Source organism: Periplaneta americana, chromosome 6, assembly GCF_040183065.1.
Source record: "Periplaneta americana isolate PAMFEO1 chromosome 6, P.americana_PAMFEO1_priV1, whole genome shotgun sequence".
NCBI classification, from domain to species: Eukaryota; Metazoa; Arthropoda; class Insecta; order Blattodea; family Blattidae; genus Periplaneta; species Periplaneta americana.
Genome location: NC_091122.1, coordinates 38964188 through 38984353, shown reverse-complemented (window position 1 = coordinate 38984353; position 20166 = coordinate 38964188). Strand labels below are relative to the sequence as shown.

Here is a 20166-nt window from a genome sequence, read left to right as displayed (position 1 = left end):
CAAAGGAAAACACGTCTGTTTCGATTTTAATCTTGTAATATTTTCAGGAGTGAAAAAAGTATAACATAAATAAACTATTGACGACGTTACAAGTACGAGCACTTGGCAAACAGATTTATTACATAACACAAACAGAGCTTCTTGCCTGGCCAGCAAAGCGATCGGGTTGACGAGGTTGCTGCCCGAGTGATACAAATTACTATTTGTAAAATTACTTTCCGATCGAGAGTTGTTAGTACCGTTAAGATCCACATCTACTGTACAACACAACTAAAAAAACAGCGTTTCAATTTCTAACCAACAACTTGGGTATGGTCCACAAAACTGACTATTTTCTCGACATAATATTGAAGTGAAGATTCAACACTGACGTTATTCCATTTTAGAAACAGTTACCGTCCCGGAAAGGAAAACCAAAAGGAGGGGGGAGGGGAAGCAATGAAACAAGAACTATGTATTATCTATTAAGAAAAAGTAAATTAACTATTTAAAGGCATGAGATCTGACCTATCAAGAAGACTTAAGAAGAAAACTACGATTATTTATTAAAACGAAGAGGTATAACTTTTTAACCAGTGCATCCTTCAGTATGCAGTTTCTTTTCAGCCAGTGACCCAACTAATTCCTTTTCCTCTTCCTGATCAGTTTCAGCATCATTCTTTCTTCACCCACTCTTTCCAACACAGCTTCATTTCTTATGCTGTCTGTTCACTTCACACGTTCCATTCTTCTCCATATCCACATTTCAAATGCTTCCATTCGCTTCTCTTCACATCGTCGTAATGTCCATGTTTCTGTCCCCATACAATTCCACACTCCACACAAAGCACTTCACTAGTCTCTTCCTTAGTTATTTTTTCAGAGATCCGCAGAAAATGCTCCTTTTTCTATTAAAAGTTTCCTTGGCATTGCTATTCTCCTTTTGACTTCCTAGCAGCAGCTCATGTTACTGCTTATGGTATACCGCAAATATTTGAAGCTGTCCACTTGCTCTACTGCCTCATTTAGAATTCGCAAGTTATCTTCTGTATTTTTATTCGTATGACCATGCTCGTCGTATTTGTATTTATCTTCATTCTATACTGCTCACAGCTGTCATTTAGCTCCAGTAGCATATCCTTTAGTATCATTTTCTCTTCTGCTAACAACGCCACATCAGCAAATCTTATGCACTTTATTCTTCCTCTTACTATCACTCCTACCTTGTTCTGAAAACAATCCTTTACTAAATCCTCCAAGTAGATATTGATCAGAGTAGGTGATAAAGGACATCCTTGACGTACTCCTCTCCCAATTTCACTTCCTTTAAATTTAAATGGGAAGATATTCCTCCACAATTTATTAAAAATTGTACAGTAAGTTTATGGGAAAAATTGAGTCTTATTTACAAAAAAAAAATGCACACATAATTAAGAAGTTTGTGCCTTAAGCTTGGGAACTAGCATACGTTTCGACAATACATAAAGAACCCAGAAATTACGGAAATATTAGAGAAGTGATCGATGAAAAATCATATACGAGTACATACTGCAAATATTTTAAAAAGTAGTATACACGAATAGAAAGCCACAGAAATAATCAAATTTTCCTCATTAACTCAAATCATTGAAAAAGCTATAGCGTATAATCAGGATGTGATTATGAAAAGGCTTGTAACTCAGTTCCATTGATAAAATTGTATAAATCTTCGAAAGAGACATTATTTAAGCTTAACTTAATAATTCATATTTATTCCAGATAGAATTTTCCAACATCTAGAATATCACCGACTCAAAAGAAGAACATAAATAAAAAATATTCGAACCAATGATAAGTTAGATGGAAAATCATATCTAAAATTTAAATTAAACTAACTTAACGAAATACAAAATGACTATTAAGATATTACCTTATTAGATCAACACCAAATCTATACAGAAATTAAATAGCCAATATCAAAATTAGAAATGAAGTGCGATCTGGATTTCATATTAACAAAGGCTTACAACAAGGTATTTTACTGGATGTATGAAACAGGACTTCATTATCAAAGCTAAAGATACTAAAAAATTCCACGAGAAATATAAATATTTAGGAGTCTAGCTATAGTAAAGCTCAGAAATTAAAGGTAAAATAAACTACTGTATCAATTTTAACGGCATTTAGTAGGATAAACAAGTTCCCAACAAAACAACTAATTTAACTTACTATGCAATAGCTTCAAGTACAGTTTTTTGTGGATGCGAAACTTGGCAGTTAGAAACATACATTTAAACAAAAATGAACTGTAATAGATATCCGGAGTGACCTGATTAGGTATCACGAAATTACACAATTATAGGTATCCTATAAGGAAAACTCAGCTCGGACTCCTCGCGGCGCGCATGTTATATCCCTCTTAACCTCCTGCAGTAGACGTGAGAGCATGCTGGGAACGAGAGCATACATCATCTGCGCGAGATAGTCACGCCCGGTGGTTTCTGCGCACTGAGTTTTCCTTGTCGGATGCCTATAGAATTAATACCAGAGAGAAAACAGTTCGACTAGATATATTTGATAATCAACATATGAGGCGTGTAGTTGCAAAATCAGATACATCACTTTTTTTCGAAATGAGTTAATGTTATATTTCGTATCTTCATACGACTCTACAACTGCTATAGCACTGTTATGCTCCAAAACCAAATAGATCACATGGATCTGTATGATGAAAGATAGCATTGGTTGCAAATCCTTGGTTCCTTGCATACTTTTTTTCCTTCATACTGAAAAATTGTGTTTTAGTGATGTATCTGATTTTGCAATTAAACACCTCATTATAAGCTATACATATTATAAATATAAAGTAAATATATTAATATACTATACATATTATAAATATAAAGTAAATATATATTAATATACATCAACATATAATTAATATATACAGTTAATATGGTGGATAACAGGATAACAGAGAGGGTTTGGAATTGAACGGGTTACATCAGCTGCTTGTCTATGCGGATGACTTGAATATGTTAGGAGAAAATCCACAAACGATTAGGGAAAACACGGAAATTTTACTGGAAGCAAGTAAAGAGATAGGTTTGGAAGTAAATCCCGATAAGACAAAGTATATGATTATGTCTCGTGAAGAGAATATTGTACGAAATGGAAATATAAAAATTGGAAATTTATCTTTTGAAGAGGTGGAGAAGTTTAAATATCTGGGAGCAACAGTAACAAATATAAATGATGCTCGGGAGGAAATTAAACACAGAATAAATATGGGAAATGCCTGTTATTATTCGGTCGAGAAACTTTTATCATCCAGTCTGCTGTCGAAAAATCTGAAAGTTAGAATTTATAGAACAGTTATATTACCGGTTGTTCTGTATGGTTGTGAAACTTGGACTCTCACTTTGAGAGAGGAACAGAGACTACAGGTGTTTGAGAATAAGGTTCTTAGGAAAATATTTGGGGCTAAGAGGGATGAAGTTACAGGACAATGGAGAAAGTTAACACAACACAGAACTGCACGCATTGTATTCTTCACCTGACATAATTAGGAACATTAAATCCAGACGTTTGAGATGGGCAGAGCATGTAGCACGTATGGGAGAATCCAGAAATGCATATAAAGTATTAGTTGGGAGGCCGGAGGGAAAAAGACCTTTAAGGAGGCCGAGACGTAGATGGGAAGATAATATTAAATTGGATTTGAGGGGGGTGGGATATGATAGAGAATGGATTAATTTTGCTCAGGATAGGGACCAATGGCGGGCTTATGTGAGGGCGGCAATGAACCTCCGGGTTCCTTAAAAGCCAATAAGTAAGTTAATATGGTGTAGACATGTTATGAGAATACCTGAGAGCATAATTCTCCCTCAAAAAAATACATATAACTGAAGTCCAAAAAAAGAAAAAGAAGAAAGAAATAAGGGCAACCACGAACATGAAAGACTAGAGGCTATATAGAAAAATTTATTTTATGACCAGCAGACAGATCGTTCAGAATGATATGCCAGAAAATATCCTCTTCAATAGGATAGTTTAGGAGTGATTATGAAGTGTATGGGTTTGATTTTATTGTATTTGCATTTAGCTTGTCGAACGATGTTTTCAATGTCAGAATAAATAATTAATCTTTATTATCTTAATTGTAATAGAATCGTCAACAGCAAAGCGATCTATTTCACGTGTCAGGTCGGCCCCCTCCCCTCTTATTTTGTAGAGGATGAAAGAAAATTCAGAAACAATCGGTTACGATGGTGCACTAGCATTAACATAGGGGGGGGGGTAATAATGTTTATTTTTAGGAAACAAAATTACATATTTTAATCTATATACTAATAACACGGAAGTCTAATTTTTCTATCAACATCGTATTTCATGAAGCACTGGCCTGTGATCACGCAACTATTCGTGTTCAATGTTTAAAAGACATTTCAAATCTTTCCACAAACAATACAGTACGATAGGCTTATATTTATACGCCAAAGCCATCATTACTGTATACAGTTCATTTATGTCACATGCAAACTACACGACGTTCTTTGTGAAACAAATCTAAAGCTAACACTTGACCAAATATCAAGAATCTGCACTCCAGATCTCGCAATCACGTTACAACACCCACAAATTACATTACATATTTTTTATGTGGGGCAGTTGAGCTAGGACTGCTAGTTTCTGAACAGAACTTTACTCTGTATGGCATGAAATATCGATGGAAAAATTTAAGAATTGGACCCACTGATCTTTCATTCCTCAGATCTGATATTCCAGTGGAAACTGTGGAATTGAATGCAAACGCCTACAACTACATCGAAGATAAGAACAGACATTTATTTACATGTGAGAAATGTAGGTCTTTACATGTGAGAAATGTAGTTCCTAACACAATGGGATGATTTCTAATCTTTCACCAACTGTGCTCAAGAAACGTAAAATACACAATTTATGCAAGAACATGGCGCCATGGTTACGTAATCGACCATTACAGTTAACGCCAAGTTAGCTCAGCTCGTTTCTCAAAAGTGAAGCCTGCTGGGCATGTTATACCAGTAATCATGCGTCACATACAATACTCCGCGGAGTTCCATTTATACAGCGAATGTGAAATTCCAGTTTGTTTACGGCTAAAAACGTCAATAAAATATGTTTGTTTAATGCATGTTAATAATGTAGAGCTCCATATTATTATATCAAACAAAAATTACATGTAAATGAAGGCTTCGTAATTATCACATACGTGAATAAGAGATTCTGCCTTCGCTTTCAATATATTCCTTCCTACTGCGTCCAGCGTGTCTCGTAAGAATTGAAATGTTTACCGAGTGCTGAATGGCTACAACATTCTGCTTACTTTGTGACCGCTATATCCTACGTACCTACTGTATGAAATTTTAGTCTCCAATTCTTTTACAGACATTAACTTACGCAACTTGCGCAATATTCTGAACCTTCCACGTGCTTAAAATTAGCTAACAGACATCACACACAATATTTACGACTCATTTTCAACAATATTTATTAATAAATATCAATGTTACCGGTATGTATTTTTGTGAATCTTTTCACAACACTTATGATTTTTTAATAATTTCCCGGAAAAATTGTTCCGCGCCAAGTATCGATCCCGGGACCCTTCGCTTAGCGCAGGAATGCTCTCCCGACTGAGCTACCCCAGGAACTATACACGACACAGTCACAATTTTTCCTTTATATCACACAACCCGGCCCTGGAACAATTTTTCTTTGAAATTATTCGAACCTGCTTCACAGGGAGCTACTACCTGAAAGCCAGATTTGTATAATATATTTCGTTACTGAAGGTACGTTAACAGGACGCCACCATTTAAGTCACACAGAATTTGTGTGCACTCAAAGTTGGGTTCTGGCGTCTTATCATCCCATTTCAGTTGTATGGATATGAAGCAAAAATTGTGACGGTGTCGTGTATAGTTCCTGGGGTAGCTCAGTTAGGAGAGCATTCGTGTGCTAAGCGAAGGGTCCCGGGATCGATACCCGGCCCCGGAACAATTTTTCCTTGAAATTATTCAAACCTGCTTTACAGGGAGCTACTACCTCAAAGCCAGATTTGCATCTTATGCTTTTTCTTTTCACTTTTTGATCACTGTACATTTTATCCATAATGTGTGTAATAAAGAGAAACGATGTAGGTAATGTTTCTATGTGCATCCTTCATTTGCCCTAAAACTATACATCTCGTCATATTTATTTTGGGCAGAAGTCAAAATCCATACATTCGGAGTTAACTTTCCAATAAAAAAAAATTGTTTTACATTTCAAAAACTTACTACGTTAATAAATGCATACTAGTTTATGACAGACCAAGATATTTTAATTCTTATTCATAAATATGTAACTGATAAAATACGACCTTGCATCATGCATGGTGCATGGTAAAATCACAGTCTAGTATATACAGTCGCGAAGCTCAATACGTAGTAAATATGCAAACATTACATAGTTGCTCATCACTAGGATCGCTAATATCGCCTCATTACAGGCAATGCAAAATAGTACCGTCACAGTCTATTGTTTCTAGCATCCTCAAAACTCAAGCTTCGTGACTGTATATAGTAGACTGTGGTAAAATTTTAAAGATACACCCACCTGTCAAGATGACTAAGACGCACATTTTTGCTAAAAGAAAAAATACATCTTCTCTGCAGTGTATAATAAGCGAATGTTTCAAGTTCATCGGATTAAAAATTCAAGAAGCCTAACAAAGAGACTGGTATGAGATGAATATTACTGTGTAACATGAATATGTATGTACCTACAGCATTCCAATTACGAATACTCCACCTCACCATCACTACATTGACAGAGTACAAAACGCGACATTTATAAGCCAAGTTACTGTTCAAGAAAGGTCGCTCACACGACGAAAGGCTTGTGTAAGATGATAACGTGCCATTTGTATGCTGACTCACATTTATGGCACACCATTCCTGCTGTTTAACTTGTAAGGACCGGTCACTAGCGGTCAAATGACATAGTAAAACTATCCAGAAATTGTGTTACGACAGAGATTGCTTTTCTCATGCAGCTCGATCAATGTTTGAACCCTTCTTAACCGCTACTTCATTTCATAGCGTAACAATCATTCAACATTTGACGACCTCGCAATTTGTAAATTCCGCAGCTGATTATCCTTTCAATACGGAAAGGCAGCAATCAGTACCATTCACAATTTCACTACTGATTATTATCGTACACGCATACATGCTATCGCTAACTAAATATGTAACACACATTAAATATTAGAATAGGAACTACTTGTAGGGAAATGTCCCTGCTTTTGGAATTCGTAAATTTCACAGCTTGATTCACACAGTCTACCCATTTTTTTTTTTTTTAACATTCAACTGCCTTTTGCAAAATGTTGGTAAACTAAACTACGCTCACCTCCTGCCTTTTATTCTCGCCATTTCATAACCATCTTCACATTACCGACAGGGTATGACATCTAACATTGAGAATTCTCACAGTTTAAATAAAGCAGTTGTCATTTTATACTTTCAGCCGTTCTACAGTGACCCCAGCAAACCTACCTTAGCCGCCAGGTTGAGAAGTCGCGTTCTACTTGTACAAAATGTACTACATTTGCTGACCGCTGTGGAGTAACAGAACGTCTGACCATTAAACGAGCGGGCCTGTGTTCAAATTCTGGTTGGGGTTTTCTCCGGAGTTTTTCCTCAACCAATTTAAGCAGAATTGCTGGGTAACTTTCGGCATTGGACCTCGGACTCATTTCGCCATCATTAATTCACATTTCATCATCCATACCATAGACCGGGTTAAGTTCACGGTGCAGCGTGCTGTACTTGTACAAGAGCGCGGCCATTCGGCTACCCAATCATTCACAGAAGGAGTGGTAAGCAATAGGCCTCAGGCTGCAGTTTAAGCCTTCGGGTCCCTCCTTCGTACAAGAGGAGAGAAAAAGTACTATACTCTGCGCATTTCGAACTGGCGGATCAAGGTCAAGCAATGGATTGCATTTGCCACGTGTGCTTACTCCAAATTCTCCTAATTAAAGGCTAATTCACACGGGGATAGTTTACAGGAGTCAAGTGCTTGGAGCAAGTCGACTTTCCTTCAACTTTCCCCGTGTGATATGGTCGAGACAGTCAAGTTGTGACTTGGCGGTCAAGCAGAATTTGAGTTGACGACCCGTCAACTTGTGTGTCCACTTTCCCGTCACGTGACCAACTTGACTCCACCACTTCCCGCGTGTGAATGCGAACTTATAGCAACTTGGCAAGTAGGAAGTTTGTAGTTTTAGGCCTATTGTCGAAGTAAATTAATAATGAGCGCCCCTAAGTTGAATTCCAACGATATCGTATAGTTTTTTGAAAGTGTATGAGAAGTATGAACTTGTATGGAATATACGTGACAAAGAATAACTCAATAAAAACAAGCGGGAATTATTATTTCAGAAACTAGTCAGTGAACTCATGAAACAAGGTTTCGAAAACATAGACGTAGAAGTGATTCGAAAGAAGTTAAAAACCCTTAAAACAGGGCTCATCCTGAGATGCTTCCTGTATTCTGCAGGATCTTCTTCAGTTAATTCTTTCAACAAGGTATTAGATGCACCGTGCATAATTCTTCTACGAATCCATTTCTTAACCCATGTTCTCTTTTTCTTTTTTTTCAAGAATATTTTGTAATTCATACAATAACAAGGCGCCAATTAGCTGCACACATGCTTGAATATGTGCTGGTGGCATCTTCAGTTTCACCAAACTAAAAATGTCATTTCACTATTGATTTTTATCAACTATAACAGAATACAAGAATTCAAACACCACTGCGAATACAACATTCAGCGCGCGCTTTTTTTTTTCAAGCATGGTTTCAATTTTAATGTCTCCGTGTGATCACAAATATAGCATCAAGTTTAGAGGCTTCGAGCACTTGACTCCTGTAAACTATCCCCATGTGACTCGGGTTTAAGTCAGCTGGGACAGCCGGGATTATCAGTTCAGTGACTCGAGCGTGGTTTGTACGTGACCTTGATCCGAAAGTTCGAAATGCGGTGAGTTTAGTCCATATTTGTGCATAGTTCGCGTGTATTTCAATTATTCGGCAAGAACAATGTTGCATGGCGGTGGTTAACATTTGGGATAGTTACGGATAGTTGTATTTTTGTTATTTAACGACTCTGTATCAACTACTGTACTAGGTTATTTAGCGTCGATGACGTTGAAAACCTCCTTTCATTAGGAGTTTCATGGGACAGTAGTGGTAAACTATCCAACAATTTTAACGATGCAGCTCGAAGAGTCTCTGTAACACGTGGATTATTATTATTATTATTATTATTATTATTATCCAAACAAGTATAAAGACCAAGGCCTGTTACGGTTTCAGTTTCTTTTTTTGTTGACGGCCCGAAAATCTCTTCCCCAGGGGACGGTATTGAAATATGGCTTTTGGAAGAAGCCTCGGATATTATATTATTACTATTATTATTGTATCAGATGCCCAAGCTATGAAAGCTTTTTCCCGCTGAAATGACAAAATGACACCGTACCCTGTTGCAAGTAAACCTATACAGCTATTTTTTTCAACACAAATTTCTTTACGTCTTCATGGCTTTCTTTTTTCTATTTAAATATCGAAGTTTCGATCTTCTCGGTAGCATGCGTCCGTATGGTAATTCCTCCAAAACTTTACTTTTATTTTCATCAGGGACTCACATTTGTCTTTTAGCATTGACGTGAACTACTGGTATCCACAGAAATAAAACTGTGTGTAATATGTTTCACGTCGGTTAATGGAAGCACTACTAAACGTTGTAAGTGAAAATCTCATATTCCGGAAGTAAGCGTACATATATCATTATTAAAAACCAGTTTCAAACGTTTAATTTAGTAAATTCACTTTTACGTATATAACCTATTAAAGTGTAGATTCCATCACTAATATGTAAAATGGTTCAACATTTCTGTTTTTTTTATTGTGAACATTTTCTGTGCTAAACTTAAAGACATACAAAATGAATGGCATTGAGTCCTACCGCCTACCAATAGAAGTGAACATAATCTGTAACTCTTATTCTGAAACTCAAAGGAAAGAATAGTTAGAAATAGTGTAACAGTTGTCCTTCATTCACAAACTAAACATACAGTTAGCTGTTTATGTGAACTGAGTGTACAATGTAGCCTATACCATGTCACATCTGACTGATAGAACTCTTATCAACATTTAGGGGCGTCAAAATAACGGAATGAAACCCGAGATGCATACAGCTTACATTATACCACATCATCACTTCACAATCAAAATCTTTCAACACACTACAAAGCTTGCTTTTGGAAGAAATAATATATGAAAGTATGTACCTCTTTGTTTTTCAGTTTGAAGTACGGATAGCTATTATACACAGCGTCCAAGTTAAAGATAACGAATTAAAATATAGTACTAATCAAATAAAATATATTTTGTCCTGGATGTCTAAGGAGCATTTTAGAATGGTATCAGTGAAGCCTCCCATTACGCACTTTATTTTCAAGTAGAATGGCGGAGTATCATACGAGAAGTTTTGAAAAAATTATTATTTCAATTCAGATTAATGTTTTCGATACCACTTAGGACATCTGATCGAATATATGTTTTCAGAAAACTAGTACGAATACGAATGTCGTCGACTTGGTTGGAGAGTTGGTATAGCGCTGGCCTTTTATGCCCAAGGTTGCGGGTTCGATCCTGGGCCAGGTCGATGGCATTTAAGTGTGCTTAAATGCGACAGACTCATGTCAGTAGATTTACTGGCATGTAAAAGAACTCCTGCGGGACAAAATTCCGGCACATCCGGCGACGCTGATATAACCTCTGCAGTTGCGAGCGTCGTTAAATAAAACATAACATTAACATTATACAAATGTCTACAGCTGCCGTTTTTTATCTATGAACTTTCCTTCTTTATAATAAATATCACCAGGATATGAAATTAACATTATGATCACAGCCACGCCTCGTAATTTTTTTTATTGGGTTATTTTACGACGCTGTATCAACATCTAGGTTATTTAGCGTCTGAATGATATGTGATAATGCCGGTGAAATGAGTCCGGGGTCCAGCACCGAAAGTTACCCAGCATTTGCTCGTATTGGGTTGAGGGAAAACCCCGGAAAAAATCTCAACCAGGTAACTTGCCCCAACCGGGATTCGAACCTGGGCTACCAAACCCGCTGACCGTTACTCCACAGGTGTGGACCGCCTCGTAGATAGTCTTTGGAATGTTGTTACTTTAATTACGTGTGTATTGGTTCTGTGAGTATAACAATATTCACCTGTGGCCTGCAGTTCTGTGAACATAACAATATTCACCTTTGGGCTGCTGGGCCGGCCTTTCAATTGGAAAAAGTACATACATAGCCAAAAAGAAGGTGGATACAAAGTATTTAAGAGAAACAGACAATATTCCTATAATGGTGGAAGAATTAAGCGTGTAACTACAGACCAAATCTACGGACTTTTTAGCCATTTTTTGAAATAATTTTATAGATGCCAGCCCGTAGATAGTGAAACTGAATTTATTCAGCGCCTGGAGGGTCATTTACCTATGTATTAATCTCAGAGGCACAGCAGATAGTGAAGACGCGGACTAAATATGTTCTCGAGAGAAATAGGATTAGTATTTTTCGGACTTGTCTAATGTTAAATTTTATGGGCAAAAGAATATGAATTTAGAAGCAATTTTATTCAACTGATTTCTGTTTAAACCACACGAATGGTAATGAATTAAACAATTTCAACAACTATTCGTAACTATTCGAACATTCTTCTTGCAGAGTAACTGAAGCACACGAACTATGCAGTAGTATGACTAGTACATTACTTTAAATGAGAGAATTCTCAAATGAAAAACGCTAAGAAGAAATATGCCAGCGGGCATAAAAGATTGTCATTTGACAAACTGTATGTCAGTAGCCAATGTGTACATCACATACAGAGATCAAAATAGCACGCAAACAGCTGATTCATTCCGACGTTTTCAGAAGACGATGCCAAAAGCACTGTATTAGCATCTCCTAGTCTGTTTTTCATTGAGAACTAGCCACAAAATGTGTACACCTACTATAAATTTTATCTCCATGCTTAAGCATATGTCAAGATAAACCTAATATCAAGTTTAAGTACCGGTACCTAAAAATTATGTTACAATGTAGAATTTATTATACTTTCAATTTCAGCTACAACATACGCGGGGCAACCTCCGACATTTAAATCTTACTTTGGCAACACTAACAAAGAAATTACACACTGAACACGACTAACGTCTAATAAACCTATGATTCGATTTATTCCACAAGCTTACATCGGTCGTGATGGCCCTTCACATTTCTGTATACAGTGCTATCATTTCCTTGAAATAAATCTATAAAATCTGACAGCAAAGACGGATAGGCCTACTGGTTTGAGATAAACTTCGAAAACTTTTTACAGTAACAAATTAAATAGATAGACAAGTTTGGAAACGCACGATAAAAAACCCGCACAGAAGGCCAGCGCTATACCGACCACGCCACCCAGGCCGACTCACAAAATGTTAAAAAAAAATTTCATAACGACATACGATCTTTAACCATATAGCCAATACTGTAATATACCAGGCAAAATCGCCGAAGTTGATGCAAAACTGCTCAAAAAGTTACCCTTTAACATTCTCCGCCTACAATGCATCCTTCTTGCAGACACTTAACTTACAATATTGGTTAGTTTAACAGGTACAGAGAAGTTTAAAATCCTGGTTATTCTTAACCGCGACTGGAAGAAAGACAATTCGACCCTCCCAAATATTAACATTGTAACTCAATTTTTTTTATGGTTTTGAGTTATGCTAGTTAATATGGTCTTAAATTGTTTCTTTTTCTTCCAGTACTATCATTGCAGCTCTAAACCTTCCCAATCGAATTTAAAATCTTATTGTTACTATCTGTATACACTGATTTACACGACCATTTTAAAACTTCATTTGCTTCTCCTGAAAAATGGAAGAAAGTGAGTTACAACGTTAATACTTGTGAGGGTCGAATTTAGGAGAAAGCACACGAACTAAATTTAGGCCTAGGTCTATTCACGAAAAGTCGAACACAATTAACGTTGGTTTATAAATTATTTTATATGTAAGTTGTGCTTGATGTACATAACGTATATTAGGTGTACACAATCGAAAACAAATTCAATTCATACAGAAAGTGTGACAGTGAAAAATTTATATATAAAAAACTTTCCTTGCTAATGTAGCTCTAGCTTTATCCTGGAATGTCCTGTAAGAAACAACTCCGTAGATCTTGGAATTTCTATGCATTTAATAGCACCAAAATCTGCAGCTTTACCAGAGATACAATTGCAAGGTAGTTCGTTTTCATAGCCAGTCCACTGATAGGAAAAATGTCATCTACAAAAGAAGAATGTATCTCTTTGAATATTGTTGCTCAAAATGTTTTCCGTGTTCAAACCACAATTCTTGATCAAATTACTATTGAAATCAGTCCCACCACCATATTATGGTAAGAATTTTAAGCACTTCAAATACTAGGGCAGTTTTGGAATACGAGATCTGCATTTAATTACCGGTAGATGGATCTTTCATGAAATGGCTTTGAACAAATTAAAAAACGGAAAAATCTCAGTGGAAAACAATCTACCTTCTGAACAACGTAGCCTACATCCCAGTATTCGTCAGAAAAATTTAACATGTCATTAATTCTTAATGAAATTAATGTCTCACGAGAAACTCCCCAAGAATGGAATGACATCATTATCCCAATATTTAAAAAGACGATAAAGATCCCAGTAACTATAGGCAGTGAAGTCCTCTGAACTCTTATTATAAGATTGTAAAAATATGAAATAAATTTGAAACGTTTATAAAGCCCAACGAGGATTTCGTCGGGACGATCTTATATTAATGCAGCCTTGGCTCTTATTAGGAAAGAAACGAGACTAATCTATAAACCCATTTTTCTCTTCACAGATTATGAAAAAGCTTTTGAAGTAAGAAGACCATTCTTGTTTCACATCCTAAAACAAACTTACCTAATCCGTTACTTACAACAATAATAATTTACAAGGATAACAGAATGAAACTTAAAATAGGCTATGTATAGTAGCGGCAAAAAAAACCGGACCGATCCTTGTAGCTGATTTCAGAGCCTTGTTCACTCCAGAGCACGACAGACTGGTAACTAAGACTTTCGTGGTTCGAATCCTGCCTGGGAAGGAAACTTTTTTTTGTTCCTTATTCAAATTTATTCCCAATACTTTTCGATTGCTGGTAAAATTCATGTTCTGGAAATAATAAGTTAAGTAGTAAAATATCGCTGCATATTATGTTATAAATACGCATTTCCCTACTCTCTCATGAATTGCCGAGGATAAGAAGGTGCGTGAGAAGCCTTTATAATAGGCTAGCAAGTGTGATGAATAAATTTACTTCTCAGAAGCGAACTTATCACAAATTACTAACGATTCATTGATAAGGACTTATGTTGAAATGTTACAGGCCTACATAGAGATAAAAAGTCTACACAGATATGATTAATACAAAAAAAAAAGTTTCTATAGACATTTCTTTACGTGCTCGAAGAAAAATAAGTAAAATGATTTTGTAATGATTCGTTAAGATGAGAGAGCCAACCAAAAAGATAATTCAGTTTGAGACTTTCAGGATTCCTGATACAAAATGCTACCTTTAGCAAGCATCTACCCACACATGTAAAGTCTTGATAACTCAAAAATCGTGTTAGTTGCGTTCGTATTCAGAATTTAATTAAAATTTTATTCAGAATTTAATTAAAATTTATCTGGAAATCTATAGACGAAATCACGGACTTCAATTCCAGTTTTCCTCATTACATAGGACAGCCATTACAAACCTAGTTTAAAGCAAATGCTCAAATATTTTTTGAAGTTCTATGAGTGAAGAGCTCTACATTACTTATCAGAAACATATTAACAAAATTGAGTCGTCTGAAATATACTAGTCGAAAAATTCAATCTGCATGTAACCTAAGCTACATTAAATCAAATAACAGTGCTGTGAATGTGTTCAGACCTCAAAGAAGTGAACAATTCGAAATTAGACCTACATACAGTAGCTATTTAGACAAAGTGTAATAACTAAAAACATTGCCTACTGTTGACATACAGCATTTCTGTTGAAATGATTTAAATTCGTTAGCTAAACTTCATGGACATATTTCAGGTCTTGAGAGAAGTGTAGGCCTATCACCTCATCAATTATTGTCTTGTGTTATTAATCTGTGTCTAGTTATTTGCATTTCATTACTTGCTCTACTACTTTACTACCGGTATCCATTTTAAGTTTTCTTTGATACTGTAAATGCTTTTTTGTTTTACAGAGATTTTCAGGTTATTTATTGTGGAGTAGTATTGGACTGTAACTGTTTAAGTTTAAATTATCATTATACAATTCTACTGCATGTATTACTACTGTTATCACTATTCTCTACTCTGTATTATATTGAGTGGATGAAATAAGTAATTTTTTACAAAGTATATTAGATGCTGAGAAATACTGTAAGGAACAGTTCATACTATCAACCTGTAAGCACAATAATCTCCTAGAAATTCTGTGAGATTGGTATTGTGGAGGGGGCGGACTAAACACTGCTAAGTAAATTTTACCAAGCTCTTCTGTCCCACCTTCAACATTCACATTGTTTCAATATGATTAATACCTTAATGATTAGAACGTTATCAGCAGTTTAAAAGGATCTTTTCTTCATGGAATGAATATAGGTTTAGAATCATTACTTGGGCTCGACCACGATGACTAGTGAAATTTTTACCCTGAATTTTAAAGCCTTGATCATAAAAGGACTGTTTTTCGACATTACAAGATTTTTCAATGTTAAAAATATCAATATAATATGATGTTTCAAACATTGTTGGAAAGATCATTCAGTATGGCAATGTCAAAACCAAATAAAAATCAACTTATCAATGGCCATTGTCATAGCTGAATGTCAGATGAACAGGAAAATTTAAGTTGAAAGATTCAAAAGCACTACATTAAACAATAGGTATACCTTATTTTATTTCAAGGAGTGCAGTTCGGTGGCTCCTTTGAACACCCACTTACAGATTTGTGGCTTTCTACACAAACAACTCTGACAGTTCCATCCTGTCCCTTCGCCCCAACATTGCACAGTTGTCACAATCCTGGTGACCTTCGAAATTATGCAGTGAAACTGACGGGATTCTTGAAATTGGGAAAAGATGCGGCAACTCTGCCTCCACGTGGATTTGACGGGCACCTGTCAATTCTTCTGAACGAGGGTTGTGATTGGTTACTAACAAGAGAAGACAATATTTCCGTCACAGTAAGGAAGACATTTATTTATGACAATCAATTAGTAGGGGGCAGTAGAAGGTCTGTCGGCAAAGTCCTTTCTATGAAACTGCACTCCATGAAAAAAAATAAGGTATACCATTTATCTGATTACATATTGGGCAATTCGGAAATAGGAAAAAATTTTCTGGCAGTCTTTTGTAATCTGTAATAGAGAGACAATTGAATATAAACTAAAAGATGAAAATCACTGAAAACATTAGACCTACTGATCTAACATCAATTTTTAAATTTGCTTTGCTGTACAATGAGGGTGTGTATTGTAGCATAACAGTTTTAAGTGTTGCACTAGAAGATGAAAGTCGCGTGTTCGATTCCTGATGGGGTCATAAATTTTCTTCATTGATGCAATCCTTCAGCCATACCATGACCAGAGTTCATTCTACTCCTGTACTAGCAGACAGTACAGAAGAATTGTCAATGGCCTACAGTGTTCTGTATATTACAGCAAGTACCTAGTTGAAACTCTGCAATGATTTACCTAGCCTATATTTCAAGAAGCATCCTCATGAACGAAACAACAAATGAATTTAGAAAACTAATTCAAAGTTTCAAGGTGGCTTTCAGAAATATTTAATCTTAGTGGTGCCCATCCCAAGAGATAGGCAAACAAAATAATGGGCTGCCTGTTACGGCCAAGTACAGTGAGAATTCTGTGGGTTACGTGCTATGGTATCCAAAAAAAATAAAAAATAAAACTACAAGTCAAAACCAGCAAATGTGGCAATTGCAATGTCTTCGAAGTCAGAGGTGGTACGACAGGCTAAAAACCTTCCACAACTTAGGCCAATTAGTTATCTTCACAAAGTAGACTGTGAAGCTGAAGATCAGTGTGCCTAGAACAATAATGAACTGATGATGGCGTTTGATGGTCATGAAAATATCATGGTCTCGGTTACAGTTCAATATAACTGACTGATAGACCTATAGCTTTGTTTTAATTATTTATGAAGCTTTAAAATAAGTTCAGCAACACTGACAACAGATTCTATGTAGCACAGCATTTCTACTGCAACAATCAACATTATAGGCCCTAATTCATATTTATCAAGTAGTTCATGCCAATTGCAAAGCTGTTTTATACGGTAAAAATGCAATTCTGGCCAATGTGAAGGTAATTTTAAGAGTGCCAATTAGAACCTACAGGAATGATCAAATCTATTTATTATTTTCTAATTTTAATTGTACTGGTAGCCCACTGTACAACATTAATAATAAAATTAATAGTTCCCTACTTTTTGAAAGAACAGAATGTATTTAAAGTTTCGGTTGTGATATTTGACAATTTCCAAGATTTGTTACACGGAAATGACGGTATTAGGGTGAAACTAACACTGAGGTAGTTCCTATGATTTCGGAAGTGAAAATCATTGAATTTATAAGGAATTTTTTGTGGAGATACAGTTGATCGTATATGCAAGGCATAATAAAAGCCTAAACTAACCTGTTACAGATTCGTATATGCAGAATATGAAGGGAACTACTTCAGCGCTAGTTTAGCCAAAGAATCTTGGAAATTATCCGATATTTTTAGTGTTAATGATACAATCTGAAGTAACAGGAGAAACTGAAGTACAGCAGCCTACTTGGGGAAAACCTGCCTCGCAGTCTGTTTACCACAAATCTCATAGAACTTTCTAGTCATCGATATTCAATCTATGTTTAACACTGAAAGATTCTGCATCTCCACATACCGGTACGTTTAGAAAAACAACGTCAGATCAGGTAGGCACTTTAAGTGTCTAGAATATGAACTAGGACAAACTCTCATCCACTATACTCAATGTCTATCGCATTACAACAAAACCTCATGTAGCCTACAAATTTATGATAGTTTAGTTTACGTACTGTACAGTTTGTGTTTATTACAAAGCTAAGATGAACTGCAGAAACATAAGAGTAGTGAGTTCTAGTCTGAAGTCTGTTTAAATGATATTGTTGTAGTCTGTATTATATTATTAAATAAAGGTTCATAAAGTTGAACATTAAAGAGGCTACACAGAATATCACACGTAAAGACTTCGCTATTTTGCATGTTTTGACCAGTACGAACATACAATCACAACATTATTTATTTTAAATTTAAAATACCAGTACCGGTACTTAGGTTCTTTAAATTATACCCAATATTACTGATGGCAACAAAATAGAGAGTACATGCAGCTAGCCTATCGCTTTTTGTCCGAATTTCCTCTGTATCATCTCTATCTCGTATTTATACCTATTCTTTGCAATCACACGTATTAAGTTGGCTCAAAATGTGCCACGTGATTGTCAATCTGGCAGAAGAGCCTTACCGGCATTATTCATGAATTAATTACCAGTACATTAATGCTCAGTTCAACGTGGGAGGTCTACACGATTAAAAATGAATATCAGCAAAAAAAAAAAATAATAATAAAAAATACGGACTATAGCTTTGTATTCTTGTTCACATGATAATGTGTGCACGTAAGCTATCTTTCCTCCTAACCCCAATCAAAAAAAAAAAAAAGAAAATGCCGTACATACATTATGCTGTACTGCAAAAGAATGTAAAGACTGATAGGTTATGAACTAGTATATTTCACGAAACTTTTCAACCATGCTACAATAAAATAAACATTAAAAAACGAAAATTTCAATTATTCTACTTCCTAATAGGACATGAAAACGAGGGCCCATTTTAGCATATAGCAGTAGGCCTACACCAGAATAAACGAAGTGAACGGGGGTCTACATAAAATCTAAACAAATGGCAACTAAAACTTTCTGAACTGAGCACTTCATCAATTAATTAACGGTATTATGTCAATAAGTTCAGTAGTGCATATTTCCGGGCTGATGACGAAATAGGAGTGGCACCAAAGTGTAACGCTAAAAGTTTAAAATAAATGTCAAATATGTTTGTTTAAATACAAATACGAATTAAATTACAAATGAAGACAATTTTCGGACCATGGTTTCAGTAAAAAATTATGTTAGATATGATGAAACAAGGCATAACGTAAAGTCACATACAGGACGTACATGGCAAGACGCTGTTGTCTTCTGCCAACTGTCACAGTGGAAGATACTTTACGAATATACAAAACTGTTCATAAAATTCATGTAAAAATGTTACATAAAAATCGTATGAGCTATTACACTTATTCACATACCAATAAATAAGACATAAATAAAACAAAGTACTCCAATACACAAATGGAAAATTTTTCGGCTGCGGTATTAATAAGGGGCGTCTGACCGACTTTCAATTACCTGTAGATGCTCTTGAAAACGTATAGGTAACATTTGCGACATGATGGTTAATGCTGTACTGACTCCAGTGTGAAATGTTGCTTTGCACTGCTTTCAGATAAACCTAAATAAGTATATTCTACCACAGAACTTCACATTCACAACTGAGAGTACCATTCACTGCCACCCAACATGGCTTCCCACCACATAGTGAAAATAGTTCTGAAATTGCTCTCGAACATTAGAACAATTTCCTGTATAAATATGTCCATAAAAATCAACCGAGTAAATTAAAATGTAATAAACGAAAATTATCTGTGTCTCATTTCCTATATTGCATTCAATCATAAGAATATAATTACGATGGAAACTCTAAAATTCGCCGCGGATGAATATCTGATGACGTCACCTGCCACATGAGCAACCTGCGCATGATGATAGGCATTTATTGATGTTCGGGCTTTACTAGCGACGTAATTACTTCAAATTGAACTACAAGTAAAATCACATTCCTCCCCACCTTCCAATTTTGTAGTGCCTTTTAAATTGTGGCGGCAAACGTACC

At 35.7% G+C, this 20166-nt stretch overlaps 1 protein-coding gene across 1 annotated transcript in view; it reads right to left on the bottom strand.

Moving 5' to 3' along the window:
- Chc (clathrin heavy chain) overlaps window positions 1-19818 on the bottom strand; it is a 92568-nt gene extending 72750 nt beyond the window's left edge. The window contains exon 1 of the mRNA XM_069827920.1: window positions 19623-19818. Coding sequence (XP_069684021.1) covers window positions 19623-19664 — 42 coding nt within the window. The 5' untranslated portion in view covers window positions 19665-19818. The remainder of the gene's footprint in view (window positions 1-19622) is intronic.
- Between the last annotated feature and the right edge of the window lie 348 nt (window positions 19819-20166).